At 41.2% G+C, this 16,999-nt stretch overlaps 1 protein-coding gene across 1 annotated transcript; it reads right to left on the bottom strand.

Moving 5' to 3' along the window:
* Window positions 1-370: 370 nt before the first annotated feature.
* LOC147607395 (glutathione hydrolase 2-like) lies at window positions 371-4,948 on the bottom strand. The gene is made up of 7 exons (XM_086790566.1): window positions 4,763-4,948; window positions 4,265-4,596; window positions 3,339-3,857; window positions 3,014-3,252; window positions 2,221-2,482; window positions 1,796-1,933; window positions 371-939 (listed from the first exon to the last, which is right to left on the bottom strand). The coding sequence occupies exons 1-7, from the start codon at window positions 4,800-4,802 to the stop codon at window positions 655-657; spliced, it is 1,815 nt and encodes a 604-aa protein (XP_086646692.1). The 5' UTR covers window positions 4,803-4,948; the 3' UTR covers window positions 371-654.
* Window positions 4,949-16,999: the final 12,051 nt, after the last annotated feature.

The following is a 16,999-nucleotide window of genomic DNA, read 5'->3' as shown; positions in this document are numbered from 1 at the left end:
AGGTGGAAGGTGGCATGGCCATCCATGACTATAAACTTTGGAAATCCATATTGTCATTGATTGAGGTCCATGATAAGCATTTATCGCCATCCATGACTAAGGTCCATTATAAGCATGGATAACGCTTGATGAGGTCATCTGAAACCTTCAAACTTTGCCTTTTTAACGGTAGGGATTAGGGTGTTTGTATTTTAATTTGATACATTGCATCTAAAGTGGATGTGGGGAAAATAGTTGGGTGGACAAGGCGACAATCTTTCTTGTCCCAAATGCAGGTCCAATTTTGGCCCATCCTTCTCTATCACTTCAAAAAAGGGGTGAAAGAACGAGTATGTATGTGTTCCTCCTCGCAAAAAAAGTGGATGTAGACTAATACAAATTTAATGAAATTCTTAAAATGTTGCCCAATAGGATAGGAAAATGAAAGTGGATGTAGACTAATACAAATTTAATGAAATTCTTAAAATGTTGCCCAATAGGATAGGAAAATGTTTTTGTGGGGGACACTAAATGATTAATGTGGGCATATGACCAAAGATTTGGAAGGTTTTGTTAAAATTGCTGGTGCATTCCCTATTTCTAATGTGTGAATATAGATTTCGAATATATATATACATATATCGTAGGGTTTTAAATAAATAGACCAATGGGTTTTCAGAAGGCGGCGGGGTGGCCGTCTTTTCGGAGGTCACTCACGGCAGTGAGTTTGGCCATCGTCCGAGAACCACCCACCCTCATCTTGCGCCCACGGTGGGTGGCCATGGCCATGGCCAAGAGTGGCTCGCTGAGGTCCTGCACGATGAGCTGTGAGATGGCCCCCGTGCTCGCCGTCAAGTTGTGGCCCTTACTCTCCAGATACTCCACCACCACCTCCGGTTCCTCGATGTGCTCCCCTTCCACCGTTGTCCAATCCTCGTAGTCCAAAACGTCCGGCATCAGCTGTTCATGCCAAAAAAAAAACCCCATTAAAAAGAATCTCCGTGTGTGTGGGAGAGAGAGAGAGAGAGAGAGCTGACGCTCGCATGTGTGTGTGTGTGTGTGAGAGAGAGAGAGAGAGTGTCACAGCCAAGCAAAAGGATATAAACAATATAATGGCACCACACTGCCAAGCAAGGAGATCTATACTAGATCATGGCATTAGACAGTCGAGCATGTGACTAAAAACTTGGAATCTCTTCGACTAGCCAAGCCAGAGGACTGCATGTAGTCCAGTCATTGCACACGCGGCCATCCTCTCGACTTGCCGATAACGCCTCACACACAAATCATCATGCGAGAAGGGAGAGCACAAGAACACCTGCAACCTTGGTGAGACCACCTCCTAAGTATTCTGCCAAACTCTCTTTCTTGCTGCCTCAACTTGGGAAGAGAGAGGGGACTGGCCAATAGAAGTCTTCTGTAAAAATCCGTGGCAATAGCACAAACCTAGGGGGGGTTTGAGTCTATGCATCCATCTCTACTCCTCAACTTGCAGACCCCGTCTCTCTGAAGAACTGCAATGGGACTTGAACCTGGAGTCTCTTGAGTGAGAGCCCAATGCACAATCCACCGGCAGAGAGAGAGAGAGAGAGAAAGAGAGAGAACATTTCATTCCTCATGTTGGTGAGAGAGAGAACATTTCATTCCTCATGTTGGTGTTTGTGAGTGTGTACATGCACATGCATGAGTGGTGCAGGGGATAAACATAACTTCTATCAGGTACAGAGATACAAATTAGCCTCATAAATACAAATTGAATTGCAAAAGGAAGGTGTAGCATCATCACATGAGAGGAGATTTATATATAAGTAGAAACCTGATGATGGATCCTTGGATTGGCTACAGATGGAAGTGGCTGGTAGCCTTTCCAAAACCTGTTCAAAAACACTTGTATTGTTGTGGTAATGATCTTCACCCCTCCACTCCCTCCAAGAGCTCCTAGAAATCGCCCATCCTGAAAGGGCAGATAAAAAATTTGTTTAATGACGATCATTTTGCCAGACAAAGTTACATCATCCAATGACCTATCAATACATAAGCCCATCTCCCATCGCCTGTCGATTGATACCAGTAAATGTAACCAGTTTTTCCTAATGCAATCACCTATCAATGTATGATGATAGCCCATCTTGCCCATCTTTAATCATCTGTGATTAGCCTTTGTACCATAGCCTCCAAACATGGAAACAATGAGTGGTTGCTACTTATTTTAGTGATAATAGACTGGACCAGTAAACTTGCCTTCATGACTATGGTAGGAGACATGGATGATAATGGCCGCTTGTAGGGCTGGATAAAGTTAGCTCGGGCTGGTGGGGAGGTGCCGGGGTCACTAGTGGGGATTGAGAAATCTCCCATCTCATTGTTCAACACTATCCCTGTCGACTTGGAGAGGACTTTGGCTCCAAATGAGTAGTTGATTGTGGTTGTCATGGACACCACATTGCGGTCCCGGTCCACAACATTGAAATGGCTGGTGCCATGATCCTCCAATTGGCCCCATCTGAATCCAAAGAAGAGTTCATTAGAAATCCAAATTCTCAATATGGCATGCAACATTGCAACTAGGATCCTGGTCAGGTGTAAGAAATCAGCAATCAAGGCTAGGTAAACCACAATGTTTTCTTCACAACAATCACATAAGAATCCAAGTGGCTCCTTACTAGTACTACAAAAAGAGGAGTTTAAGTTCCCACGCCTACGATTGAGAGTGGAGGCCATTAGTGATTGGCTCGGCTTTGGGGAACCTGTTGGGCACCTCACAAGGTGCAGTCGATGTGGAGGCTATGTCCTCCTCTCTGGTGCTACTTTGCTGGCACTCTTGGTAGTGGTTGTCTTCAATCTTCTCCTTGCCCTTGGGACAAGGCTGTAGGTGCCTGTGCTAGCTTGGGGGCTTTTGGCCTCCAATGATGTTTGGTGGCTTTATTCTTGGGAGTTGGAGAGGGTCAAGGCATAGAGGCAGCTGACACGGGCAACGAGTGAGCACAAGTGAAACAGTATCAGAACGAAAGAACACTTTAGGTAAGGGCTTCACCTGCCACCATAATACGTAGGAGGAAATGTGCCATTGTCATGGATGAGCTTCTGAAGCTCTGCTGCAAATGTTGCATTGAGCATGTCAGTGAGAACATCTGTTACATTGACAAAATCAGGGTCACCCAGGTTCATTCGGACTGCAAAGGTATGCTTGAAAGCCTCGACAATGCGGTGCAGCCCCAACGATCCCATCACTGCTTGAAAAGGGTCTGGGTAGGCTGCCAGGATGTTGAGCACCTATAACAAGGTCCTCAAAACAATATCTTAACGAGGTGGGCATTGAAAGAATAAACTATGTATCCACTGATGAGAAGATCGCTTACCATAGCCATGCATGCACCTCCTGAAGATGGTGGAGGCATTCCATAGATGGTCAATCCTTGAATCTCCTGCACAATGGGGTCACGGACCTTCACTCTGTAGGCGGCAAGGTCCTCCATGGTGATAATCCCGCCTGCTTTCTTCACGTCCTTCACGAGGTTCTCTGCAATGGAGCCATTATAGAAGGCATGCAGGCCATCAAGGGCTATGGACCTCAGTGTTGTGGCCAAGGCTGTTTGGATGCATATGTCCCCGGCTCTGAGCAAGTTCCCATTGGGAGCAAAAACCTCTCTCAATCCTTCATCTGCTAAGATGGCAGTTGATGATGAATTGATTGCATGTGCTAGGTATGGCCTCACCTCGAAGCCATTTTCGGCCAGATGGATGGCTGGCTCTACCAGGGTCTTCCATGGAAGGGTCCCATGTTGTTGCCACACTAGGTGCAGGCCTGCCAACTCACTAGGTACGGCGACCGACAGAGCCCCATTCAATTGCAAGTCTGAATTCTCCGAGTACATGTTCTGTGTTGAGCCATTTCGAAATCATTTGTTTAAATTCTAATTACACAAATGAGATGATTCATCAAAACTAACCATGAAAGCGCCCCAACTAGTTCTGATATATAAGAGATAATTAGAGCTAAATCAAGATTAAGAGTCCGATTAGTAGCTGCTGGTTCGTCTTTCATCATCAATCATCGAGTCAAAGGCGCTAAATCCATTAAGATTACGAAGCTTAGGAACGCGATTAGTGATCATGCTTGAAAATCCAAATAACTAATTATGGGTGCAGGGAAACGTGAGATGGCAGCTGCAACTAACTAATCACGTCACGGCATCTAAAGGGGGAAAACGTGAGAGGAGATGATTTCAAGACGGAGAAGACGTATTAGCGTTAATACAAATGATCAAGAGTGAGCTAAGCTGACCTGGGATGCTGCTGCAGGGGCGGCCTCGCGGAAATCGTAGGCGAGGGCGGGAGTGGCGCCGGCAGGGAGGAGGAGGAGGAAGCCGCCGCCGCCGATGCCGCTGGCCATGGGATTCAGCACGCCCAGGCACAGCGCCACTGCCACGCTGGCATCCACGGCGTTTCCTCCCTGGCCGGCCATCACGTCCCTGCCAATATTGGAGCACCGCCCTTCGTCGGACGCCACCGCACCCATCCACCCTTCCGCCACTCTGCTGCTGCTACTGCTGCCCCGGCCATGATCTCCCGCTGCCGCTACTGCAAAGCAGAGAGCTAGAAGCAGCCACAAAGCAGCTGCGAAACCACCAATTTTGAGCCATAGCATTTCATCAAATTAACAGAAGCAGGTAATACATCCAAATCAATTGTGCGAATTTGCGACATGAAACAGACGAAATGCCTTCGATTAGGGAAAGATTATGCTTCGATATGCACTACGATTAGCGATGGAGAAGAGGACCTGATGCGAGATTTCTCCGCCGGCTGGAGCGTGGAGGCATAATAGAGAGACAGAGACAGAGACAGAGACAGAGACAGAGAGAGAGAGAGAGAGAGAGAGAGAGAGAGAGGCGCGAGGAATCGTTCGGGCACGTTAAGGCGAATTTCTCGCTCCTACAAACTTGGGGAGGCGTTTCTTGCCAATCGTACACACACACTGTGTCTCACACACACACCCTCGCTTTATGAGAAACAAATCACGCCTCTCTCTGCCTTGCGTCTCTTTTTAGGACTTTTATCCCTTACAATTCCTCAACAATACCTTAGTTTTAAAAGCAAACCAAAACTTTCAAACATTTAAATTATCTACAAAACCTTGCAAGTATTATTACTCTTCAAACAAAAAAAAGTCCTTGCATATGCGTATGCGTATGCGTGTGCATGTGCATGTGTGTGTTGGGGCTGAGTTCATGGTCTCTCAACCCCGCAGTATGCGTGTGCATGTGCATGTGCATGTGTGTCCGCGTGTTGGGCTGAGCTCGTGGTCTCTCAACCGCCGCAAGGCCCGAATTTACCCATCTCTCCCAAACAAAAAAATCCACCCTTCATGATGCCTGTGCCCCTTAGTAGGTTTATAAGACTTAGTCTTTTTAAATTATGAACGAACGTTCGTATATGCACCCACTGGCATGGAAGTTAAAACTAAAAATAGAGAGAGAATTTGATTTGTACACTCAAGATGAGGTTCACATTGTATGTTTTCAACATTCATTTATGCACCCATTGGCATGGAAAGAGTACAAATAGAGGGATATGTAGACTTGTACAGTGAAGATGAACTTTCATGGCATGTTTCAAACATTCATCTCCCAAAGGCTCACATGAACATTAATTCATAACGACGATAGAAATTCCCCTCTTAGAACCACTCAAATATAGCTACTTTTAATTATATTATAGCCCATGTGCGATTAGCAATGAATCGGTGTTGTGCGAGGTTTTTATTTTGCAGTATTTCAATTATTATCATATTAAAGTTGTAGTGCATAATTGCAATAAAATTGGGGAGTGTAATGTAATTGTTTTCATATGCATAAAATTATCAAACCCTGTACCTTACTTGTGTGTGTATGTGGGGGTGTGTGTATATGTGACCATGTGTGTGTGTGTGTGTGTGTGTGTGCGTGTGCACACGCGTGCTCGCATGTGTGTGCATGTACACATGTACAGGTGTGTGTGTGTGTGTGTGTGTGTGTGTGTGTGTGTGTGTGTAGTTAAATGAAATGCCTAAAATAGTTGTTTCTCTTATCGAGATCTCAAACACAAGGAGCCTTGGCTTTCATACCTATGTAAAGTCCCAATTTCAAAAACCAAGGCTTAACCCTCATAGCAAGCACGTGATGCATGCACATCTCTCGAGGAATTCACTTTATGAATCCCTCGGGGCAGAGCCACCCATAGGTCCAGTAAAAGCCACTAAGTGGGACTTCATGTGTGTGTGTGTGTGTGTGTGTGTGTGTGTGTGTAGTAACTAGTAATCAAGCACGTTATGTCGCATTGTTTGGACATAACAAAGCTAGCATGAGGCTGGAGAGTTTACTTAGTGTAAACTAGATTATTTAGTATATAGTTAGATTGTGGCTTAAATTATAGAGTGGGTCCCTCCATGGGACTCGCATGAGGGGCCTCCTGAGGAACTAAGTATTGGTTAGCCCACTAGCTATTTGCATTAATGACAATTGTGAGGAGGATCAGGGGTGCATACTATGTGACATGCATGCCTTGTGATGCAAACCGGTTTCAGGGGATAGCTTTGTGTTGTATTAGGCTTGGAGCCTATTGTTGGGTGGTGGTGAGTGGTTAGTGGAGCCCACCTTAGCGATGATTGCTACCGCATTGGTGACTCTAGATTAGAGGTACTTAGATTGCTTCACACTTATGCTAATGTGTATATTGACCTTATATTGACACTCACATGTGATTATTTCTTTGGGTTGTTTCATTTGGTATCATAGATTACTCTCTTAAGTAGATTGTGAAGCTCAAGTTTTGATAATGGTTTAAATGGTCTATTATTTATATTTAGTGTGATTTGGCTATGAATCATTAGTATGGGTTCATGTTGAAACCATGTGATGAGTAACCAAATAGAAGCTCCTTCATTACGAGATTGAGTTGGCTAGAAAAATCCCAAAAAGAGGAAATTTTAAGGTCTTTTGTGAGTAATTAAAAAGGGTTTTTTTAGAACCTTATTATTATTATGAGTGAGTGAGAGAGAGAGAGAGAGAGAGAGAGAGAGAGAGAGAGAGAGAGAGAGAGAGACTGAGATTTAATTTCTTAAACCTTAAAATTATCTAAAGGTTAAACTAACTTTTGGAGTAATTAATTACATTATGTTTTTTCCGTGCGGTTATTGTTTGAGTGGGATTAGCTCTAGCATTGAGAAATAATGGAGTTGAGCCTTGTTTGAGTTGTGTAAACACGTTTAAGTTAACCCACTCAGGCACACACAACACTTGACTTAATGCTTTGGCATTGAGAAACAATGGAATTGAGCCTTATTTGAGAGAAACATTTAAGTTAATCCATTGAGGCACAACTCAAGTTAATGCGATGATGTAATAAGTCTAAGAGCTTAGAAAAGTGAATTTCACAAGGAAAGCCATTCTCTTTCTGTGACATGAAAATAATTGGCAAAGCTTAACTTTCTTTGTCTCATTCCACAAATCCAAAAAGGCTTTTAACAACCTTTTACATGCCAAAGTCTTTGTTGCTCTCTCTAAAATAATAAGGATTCCAAACTTTTCAAATTCCATTGAATTAACAGAATCCTCATCTTGCATGTGAATCTGGTGTATTCACTTACAAAAAAAAATAAGTTTCCTTTAAAGTCAAAGACCCCTCTCAAAAATCCGATAAGCTTTTCAAGTTTTAATTCATTTCAAAAGTTCATTCATCCAAGAATATTGTGGCCATCTGATATTGCATTAAATGGTTCATATTGCGTTCTATAACTTACCTTAATATGGTTCACATTGGATTGCCTTGATATGGTCTTATTGTCATATTGTTGTATGGCCTTGATATGGTCTTATTGCTCCTTGATATGGTCTTATTGCTCCTTGATATGGCCTTAGGTGCAGCTTGCCAAGCCTTACGTTGTGTTCTAGGAGGTACTAATTGACTAACTTGGTCTCACCAAAACTAAAGGATAAGGCCTTCATTTTGGTCGATTTAAAATAATTATTTGAATATTGGTTTTAAAAGGTTTCCAATCTAATTTTAACTCTTAAAGACAAATCCATGCATCATATGCAATCACAAATGTAAGATAAAATCATGTCCAGCTATTAGTTGTTCATACAAATGTTAGGCACTCCCCCTTTACCCTCCCCAGCCCCTCTCTAAGGAGTAATTTTATTTATGTATGCCAAGTGTGGCTCGCTTGTTGTGACGTCGCATTTGCTTCAATGGGTTGCTGGGGCTTTTTTAAAACCCTCGACTCGGCCCTCTTCCTCATGCCTTATGCTTCACCATGGTAGTTTTATGTTAAGTGCATGGCATCATGGCCTCATATGGGCACTAATGGCCTCATATGAGTAGGCTAGCAAACACTTCACATGTTAATGTTTCGACTAAACGATAAATTTTTCACGACTTTGGTTATCCCCAATTATTCATGCCTTACTCTCTCTTAGATATTCATGGCTTGATTATCTTTTACATTAGCTCATTTGTAGATTAGGGAATTGTGCTAGTCAAGAGTGCTACCTTGAATCCAAGAAATAAGTAAATAGGTTAGGCATGAAAAACTAGAGTTATTCACGCCATTGAATAACTCAAACTTTGGGCAACCAAAGATTCATAAACAAGAAATTTTGTCCAAATTTTCAAATTTAGTTTGCTAAAACACATTTTCATGCACTTGAGATCTAGGAAGGTCTTGGGAGATAAAGTTGCTAAAGAAGATAGTGCATTGAATTACCAAGAATCTTCCTACCAAAGAAGTATATGATCTAGTCCTTCAAGAAGCACTTAAGAGATTTGAGCTAAGAGGAGAGGATTAGTGCAAAAAAAACACTTGATTTTGAAGCTTTAATGGAAGCTTCAATGGCTACCAAGTGAGCAGCCTGATCTTTTGACTCTAGCGCACGCGTGGAGCAGCCATTGGGGCTGATCTGTGAGCTGTAGATACCTCAGACTATGGGCTTAAAAAGCCCTAAGCCCGCTTATAATTGCCTACAGACAGCGAATGGCTGTACGACAGCAGCTGCGAAGAGGAAACAGCGCCGGCCTACTCAGAGCTTAATGCCGTGGCTAGGAGAAGAGAAACCCAAAAATTTGCTGTACGTTCGTGAGCGCCCGGACCTCCTCTACACTTTCCCAGATGAAAACTCGCCGAGCCTCTAGCACACATTTAAGTGTTATTTTCTTGAGAGGTTTGCATTCATGCAAAAAAAACCAGTGAGGAATCCATGGAAGACACTCATGGAGTGAGTGGAGGAGAGAGATTTTAAAGCTCCCCCACAATATCCGATGGCTTATTGAACATTGCCAAAGGTTTATTTGGAATACCACCGTATATGGAATAAGAGGCTCACACTGCCTAACAAGGGTTGCGTAATGAGAAATATACAAAGAATTCTAATATCAGGAAGAGGAGTTACCACCTATCCAAAATTTTGGGCCAAGGGACGGATGTGTGTTGGCACAACTAGGGCATCACAAATTAGACTGCTCTTTGTTTTGCCACTAATAGGCAAGTCAATGAAGTAGAGATGAACTACACAACCACAAAAAGAGAAGTAGAGATGAACTACACAACCACAAAAAGAGAAGGGTTAGCCATGGTTTATGCGTGAAGAATTATAGACACTATATTTTGGCCAACAAATTTATATTCTTTGTGGATGACTAGGCATTGTTATATCTTGTTAACAAGCCTTGCACCACAGGTTGAATAACATGATGGTGGCTCTTACTCTTGGAGTTTGACTTCACAGTTGTTGGATAGGTGTCATCTCCAGATGGTGTCACACTAGTGGCACACTCTTTAGCCTCTAGGCATTTTTGGGATTTATAACATTCATTTCCATTTTTTCCTATTTACACACTTTTTGGATGAAGGAAAGGGTGGAGGAACTTTCCTATATATATGAGGCATTGTAGTTCATTTCTAATGAAGTTGGCTAGTGGTTCTTTAATGAGTTCTTGAGTACATTGTCTCTTCTCTCATTCTTCTTTCTCACATGGTATCAGAGCAAGGTGGTGGCGCACATAGAGCCTCCTTATCCTTCTTCCTCTCTACCTCTAGTCCTCTTCAACAACCCCACTTTCAATTGCGTTTTTTCATTCTTGATTATCTGCTAAATGGATGCGTTTTTGAGGATTGTGCTCGTGCAACCTATTGGAATTATCGTGGTCTACAACTTTGCAGAAGAAAGTTTTTGCAAATTCCTCACCGTTTTTGAGTTATTCTTCGCAGACTGCTTGCATGCAGAATTTCTGCTTGTGTTTTTTGCAGAAACTCTTACATGCTTGATTATCTGCTAAACGGATGCATTTTTGAGGATTGTGCTTGCGCCACCTATTGGAATCATCATGGTCTACAACTTTGCAGAAGAAAGTTTTCGCAAATTCCTCACTATTTTTGAGTTATTCTTCGCAGACTGCCTGCATGTAGAATTTCTGCTTGCGTTTTTTGCAGAAGCCCTTATTCATCATCCTTGCACTCATTCAATGATGCAAGAGGCTTCAAACCAGCCCCTTACCATCCTCTACAAGTGTGTTTTTAAACCACTTCAATTCGAGTCCTACAACTCTACATGCGGGGTGAAAACATTGCCAACTAGTTTTCCCTACATGCGGTAGCGTTTTTTTGGAGGCTTCTTGTGGAGAGATTTCTTGGCTGCGTTTTCATCATCAACTTCAGCCCTCTTCATGGTGTTTTGAGGTACATATTCATCCTCTTTTCTACACCTTTCTACCGGCTAAAAATTCCACTTTGCTACACACTTTGTGTTTGCGTTTTTGTGGACAATCAACTCCTCCATACTCCTTCTACCTAAGGCTATATTCTCAGCCCTCTTTTGGTGGTTTCTACGGAGTCTATTGGTTCATATATCGGTTGCGTTTTGTGGCTGCGTTTTTGCACTATCTTTGTGCATATTTTGGAGATACTTCCTTGGTGGATAGCCCATCTATTGGCTGCATTTTTGGAGGTACGACACTTCTTCCCTTGTGTTTTCCCACCCTCCTCTCCCTATGGGATCTCGGAAGTCCTCTACTCCAAAAGAAAAAGGCAAACTTGAAGATACTATGGATCCTACATCTCCTACGATGGTTGGACCGGCAACTACTACAACGGAAGTTGGTGCAATTCCTTCTTCGGTAGGTGCTTCTACTTTCTCTTTTCCGTCATATCCATTACCTTCTACGGATCCTTTCTCTCTTTCTTCTTTGTCCTTTATGCCTTCCTATCCACATACTTCTATGCCCTCTATGGTATATCCCCCTACATCATCTATGCCTTTTATGGCAACTTCATCTACTATGATTCCTCCTTCTACTACTTCCAGTACTAGTCCTCTCCCCACTCAATTATATCAGCCCTTTAACCCATTCACTCAATCTTTGAGCCTTCCAAGTCTTTCCGATTCACAAAAGCTTACCCCAAACAACTATCACACTTGGTCCTTGTTTATGCAACTTCTTTTGGAAAGCGCCGGGGTGTGGTCTATAATCACTTCTCCTCATATGGTGCCTTCTCAATATCAAACCTATATGGATGCATGGGCCAAAGCTTTACTTGTGCATGGCATGTCTACATCGGTTGTGTCTCAATTTCTCTCTACAAGGAGTACGGCTCAACAATTATGGCACGCTATACAAATGCAATATGGAAGACTTTCAATGGTTAAGATGGCTAAGTTGGAAGAAGATTTGGATAAGCTTTCTATCTCTGAATCCGACAACATAGTGGAGAAGCTTGGAGAATTCAATCAAATCAAGCGGCAACTTGAAGAGTTTGGTACATTGGTAAGCAATCCGGTCCACAAGCTACTTGGTAAATTGCCTTCTTCTTTTGAATCGTTCAAAGATAACATCTTTCTTCGAGTTCCTTTCCCTTCCTTTGAAGAGACTATGGGTCTTCTTCATGATAAGTGCCTCACTCGCAAGCAAAACAAAAAGGACTCGACTTTTGTAAGCCAAGGCAAGGGCAAAGGCAAAGGCAAGGGGAATGATCAACGCGAAGGCTCTAATTCCAATGCTAAAGATTCTTCAACCAAAGGCGACAAGGACAAATCAAAGGATTCTTCCAACAGGAGTGCACTTTCTGTGGTCGTAGTGGCCATACAGAGGATCGTTGTTTTGCTAAGAAGGCGGCATCCAAGAAGGTAAAAGCTGAACTTGAATCCAAATCTAAGGGTTCTTCTACATCAACATCTTCTCACAACAAAAACAAAGACAAGAAGGAAGACGGTAACGCCAAGATTGCATATGTTGCTATGTCTTCTACTTCTTCATGTGACACATCACTTGTGGTAATCAAAGATCTTGATACGCATACTGCGGATGAGTGGATTGCCGATAGTGGTGCTACCTACCTATGGAAGTACAATCGCTTGGTGGATCCAAGTATTATATGCTTCTTGTGGATGACCTCTCGCAAATCATGGGTTTATTTCTTACCTAAGAAGTCTGATGCTCTTTCTCAAATTCTGAATCACCTTGGATGTTCATCTACTCCGACACTCATCTACTCAGATTCATAGAGTGCTATTGCTTTAGCCAAAAATCTAGTTATTCGAGGACGATCCAAACACATTGATGTTCATTTTCATTTTGTTCTCGTGATTGGATTTTTGAAGGTCGCATTCAGCTTGAGTATTGTCCTACCAAAGATAATGCTGCTGATTTGTTTACTAAGCCTCTTCCTCGACCTACCTTGGATTATCTTCTTCAGCGCGTTGGCGTTGGTCCTCCCATCTGGACCTGAAGAGGAGGTGTTGGATAGGTGTCATCTCCAGATGGTGTCACACTAGTGGCACACTCTTTAGCCCCTAGGCATTTTTGGGATTTATAGCATTCATTTCCATTTTTTCCTATTTACACACTTTTTGGGTGGAGGAAAGGGTGGAGGAACTTTCCTATATATATGAGGCATTGTAGTTCATTTCTAATGAAGTTGGCTAGTGGTTCTTTGATGAGTTCTTGAGTACATTGTCTCTTCTCTCATCTCTTCTTTCTCATAACAGTTACTATAAGAAAAGGGACACAACATGTTCTAGCTGATCACAACATGTCACGAATTCCAACGGTGAGCCTGCCACCATTAGAATCAATGAGATATCTTGAATGAGTGCTTGTTCAAGATAGACATGATTCTAGATTAGAGTAATGAAATATATCAGTAGCTCACATATGGTTTTCGTAAGACCATTGAACAAAGATAATATGCAGCTGCTTATCAAGGTAGCACAACTAATAGCAAACAATTGTATTGTATAAGCTTATATGATTGTACTGTATAAGCTAGGAAAATATGATATTTTATGGAGGTGTGTTTATGAGGATGAATTTATACGTCTTAGAGGATGCACATTTTGGAATTGTAGGAGGACACTTCGTTCGGGAAGTGACATCATATGGAAGGTTCTCCAAGCAAGTCTATGGTGGCCACCGGACACTATTTGCAATGATGCGGTGGAATTTAAAGGTTACATTGAGAGTGTCGATGATTTGTTATATTATAGAAAAGCGATAAAGTGCTCGTCACCCTAGTTATCGTCCAACAACCCTTAGTGTGGAATTAATTTTAAAGGACTTATTAGTCCTACTGCACACAAGACCCAAGCCCCATTGCATCATAGTACCAACAACTTATTTCACTAAGTGGGTGGAGGCCATGTTTGTTGGGGAAAATATCATCCATATCCAAAATCATCTTCTAGGGTTTAGGAGAAACCTTAGATGAGAGTAGCCTTAGAAAAAAAAACTTAGAAGATAAGCGTATCATGATAGAGGAAATGATAGAATAATCAAAGGAGATAAAATAGGAACACCAAGAAAATAGAGGAGGCAGAGAGAATCTAGGAGGAGAGAATCGTGGATATTAAGCCTTAATCAAATTTTCTCAGAATCTAATTAGCTTGTAGTCAAATCCTATTTAATGGCTCACAGATCAATGAAATTAGTGCGTGCTTTCTTGTGTTACTGATATGTTTTAATTCTGCTAAGCCTATTTTATCCTCCATAATATGTAGTAATATTATGTTTATTTCTACAAACTGGTATTAGAGCCCATTTGGTCCTCTGCACCTCCGCCACAGGATGCCACCATGTGTCTTGCGAGAGTGTTGCTAGCCGCAATGCTACTCTGGCTGACCTTAAAGGCAATGCACGTTGCTACAACAATACTGTGGTTGACGTTAAAGGCAGCACTACTCTAAGCTGAGTACTCTAGAAGACGTCGTTGAAAGCCACAAATGGCGATTGTTTTTGCTGGTGAAAGAAGCTTGACAGTAGGCAATGCTCCAAAGAATGGTTACCTTAGAATGTTTCAATAAGTACATCAACTTTCTTGCAAATAACGCCTGGTCAAGGTATTAATAGCAGCACTTTCAACTCAATTTTTGAATTTATCTCAAAAGTGTGTAGCACCCATCTCTGCTCAGCTTTGCCCAGTTCACTGGTGGTGCCGCCACTTCCGCCTAGCTCAGCTAGCTTTGCAAAAACATAATTTGAAGTTTTAAAGCTCAATCTCATTGGAGAATAAACTACTAACTGTATCTTCTTTGATTGAATAATCCAAGTTGGTATGACTAGCTCCGGTCAGATTTTAGAGGATTCTAAAGAAAACATACATATTTTATCTGACTCTACAGCTTCAATAAATCAGCCAGCTAAGTCACAGAAAATAATTTAGAGTTTGTAAATGAAAGCTTAAGCCTAGGAAAAGAGTGGTTTCCCAAGAGAGAGAACTTTGGATTAAAAAATCTAAATCAAGGATAGATGGAAAACCATGGTATTTTGACTGCCAAATATATTGGTTTAGGTAATTTCCTTGCAACAAATATGCATTTGTATGCAATTGGAATGGATAACTAATCTTTGTGCATCTTCCTCTCACTCAGTTTCTTTGTACAAGGCATTAGACACTGCTTGAAGAGAGTCTCTCAAGTAAAACCTTGCCATCATGTCTAAAACTTCATAGAGATATTTACAGGGGGTAATTTTCATACTTGGCATACTAGGCACAAGTTTATCCTTCAAAAGAAAGATGGCTAAAGCAACGTGGGAAACTCTAAATAGACTCTTTGGTGCTAGTGGAAAGAATTCTAAGATAAATCTTAAGTTACAAATCTTTAGGCTCACTATAAAGACTGGAGACTCATTTTGCAATCATCTTAATAAATGAAAAGTCTCCTTGCATAACTAGTAGATATCAAGGCAACTATCGATGATGAAGATACAATAGCTTTGTTTTACTAAACAATATCCCTGAAGAATATGATTATATTGTAACTACACTTCTTAATGTTCCGGATCTATAAATTCAAGATGTGGGGTCCTCTCTTATGGGAGAATATAAAAAGAAACAACCACAGCTTGAAGCTTCTGAAGAGAAGCTAGTGGATACTGCCTATCTCTCCAAAGGAAGGTTTTAGTCAAAACAAACCCCATGGACTTTCAAGGACAAGAAGAAAGGATGTAGTTTTTTGTGGAAAGGACAATCATCCTGAAGATAAATGATTTTTTTTTAAAGAACAAAATTCCTACTGTGTTGAGAACAATCATGAAGACAACGAAAGACTTGCTGAAGCAAAAGGAGGAGCCTCACAATAGGCAAACTTTGTTGTTGAAGAAGACAGTTGGACATTTTAAATGCTCAAGTTTTACAAACCCCAACTCTCCTAATATAAATTGTGATCCCTAAAGCTTGTAAACTTTTTTAAAACTCATCTAGTCCAACTAGCATTATTCTTAAGCCTATAATACCTATTGGCATGGCCATGTAAACATAACTAGTCAAGCCGTGTATAGGAAGTTTACTAAAAGTCATCAAAGCTAGGGGGGATCAATCATTATCATGGATATGTCTAAAGGGGAAAATGTTGGAAGAAAAATAGCATCCATATCCAAAATCATCTTTTAAAGGGCTGAGGAAAAACCCTAGATTACAGTAGCCTTAGACAAAAAAATCTTAGAAGGTAAGCGTATCATGATAGAGGAAATAATGGAATAATCAAAGGAGATAAAATAGGAACACCAAGAAAATAGAGGAGTTAGAGAGAATCTAGTTTGGAGATCGAGCCTTAATCAAATTTTCTTAGCATCTAATTATCTTGTATTTAAAGACTATTTAATGGCTCACATATCAATGAAATTAGAGCATGCTTCTTGTGTTACTGAGATCAAGCATCTCTATGTTTTAATTCTGCTAAGAATGTCAAGCCTATTTGATCCTCCATAATATGTAGTAATATCTTGTTTATTTCTACAAGGTCGACCAAGAATTCTGATGCTCGTACCACTACTAAATTTCTATTTGATGCTCATACCACTACTAAATTCTTGTATGAGCATGTTATTTCCAGGTTTGGGTGCCTTTTAGAGATAGTAAGTGACCAAGGGTCACATTTTGTTGGTAAGGTGATTAATTGCCTCAAGAAAGACTTCATGATAGTAGTTCACAGAAAGTCATCACCTTTATATTCACAAGACGATGGTCAGGCAAAAAGTACTAGCAAAATCGTATGTGGCATTTTGAAAAAGACCATTCAAGCCAGTAGAATAGATTAGGAACATAAGCTTATAGTTGTGCTATGGGCTTATAGATGTCATATAAAGTAGCAACCCTGTTTTGGTTAACCTATAAAGATAATATGAGGGAGAGAAAGAGCGTGAGTTCCTTGCAAGAAAACATATAAAGAGAATGTGGGGGAGATGGGGGAGAGAGAGCTTGTTCCTTGAAACCTAACAAAGGTTGGGTAAGGAAGAATCTAATGGAAGAGGAAAACCTATTATCAAACCTATTCAAGAAAACCTATTATTCAGCCTATTCAAGCAAGCATCTAGCTAGCATGCAACCTATTATTCAGCCTATTCAAGCAAGCATCTAGCTAGCATGCAAGAGTTGAATAGTGCAAACCATCAAGAAAGAGTAGAGAAGAGAAGAGCTCACAAGTATTATATTGCAAGGAAATGAATGTGTATTAATTAGTGTAAAAAATGATCTATATTTTATTGGTTTATA

This window comes from Cibotium barometz, chromosome 55, assembly GCF_041138505.1.
Source record: "Cibotium barometz isolate CiBa-2024 chromosome 55, ASM4113850v1, whole genome shotgun sequence".
Classification (NCBI taxonomy): domain Eukaryota; kingdom Viridiplantae; phylum Streptophyta; class Polypodiopsida; order Cyatheales; family Cibotiaceae; genus Cibotium; species Cibotium barometz.
Note: the sequence above shows the minus strand (reverse complement) of the source record. Positions and strands in the feature narration are given on the sequence as shown.

Bases quoted from the DNA above. Each gene is read 5' to 3' on its own strand.
- LOC147607395 (XM_086790566.1), bottom strand. From the start codon at position 4,802: ATGCCTCCACGCTCCAGCCGGCGGAGAAATCTCGCATCAG. The intron at 3,253-3,338 runs GTAAGCGATCTT...ACCTTGTTATAG, and splicing joins GAGGTGCATGCATGGCTATG to GTGCTCAACATCCTGGCAGC. The intron at 2,483-3,013 runs GTGAAGCCCTTA...CTTTGGATTCAG, and splicing joins CCTACGTATTATGGTGGCAG to ATGGGGCCAATTGGAGGATC.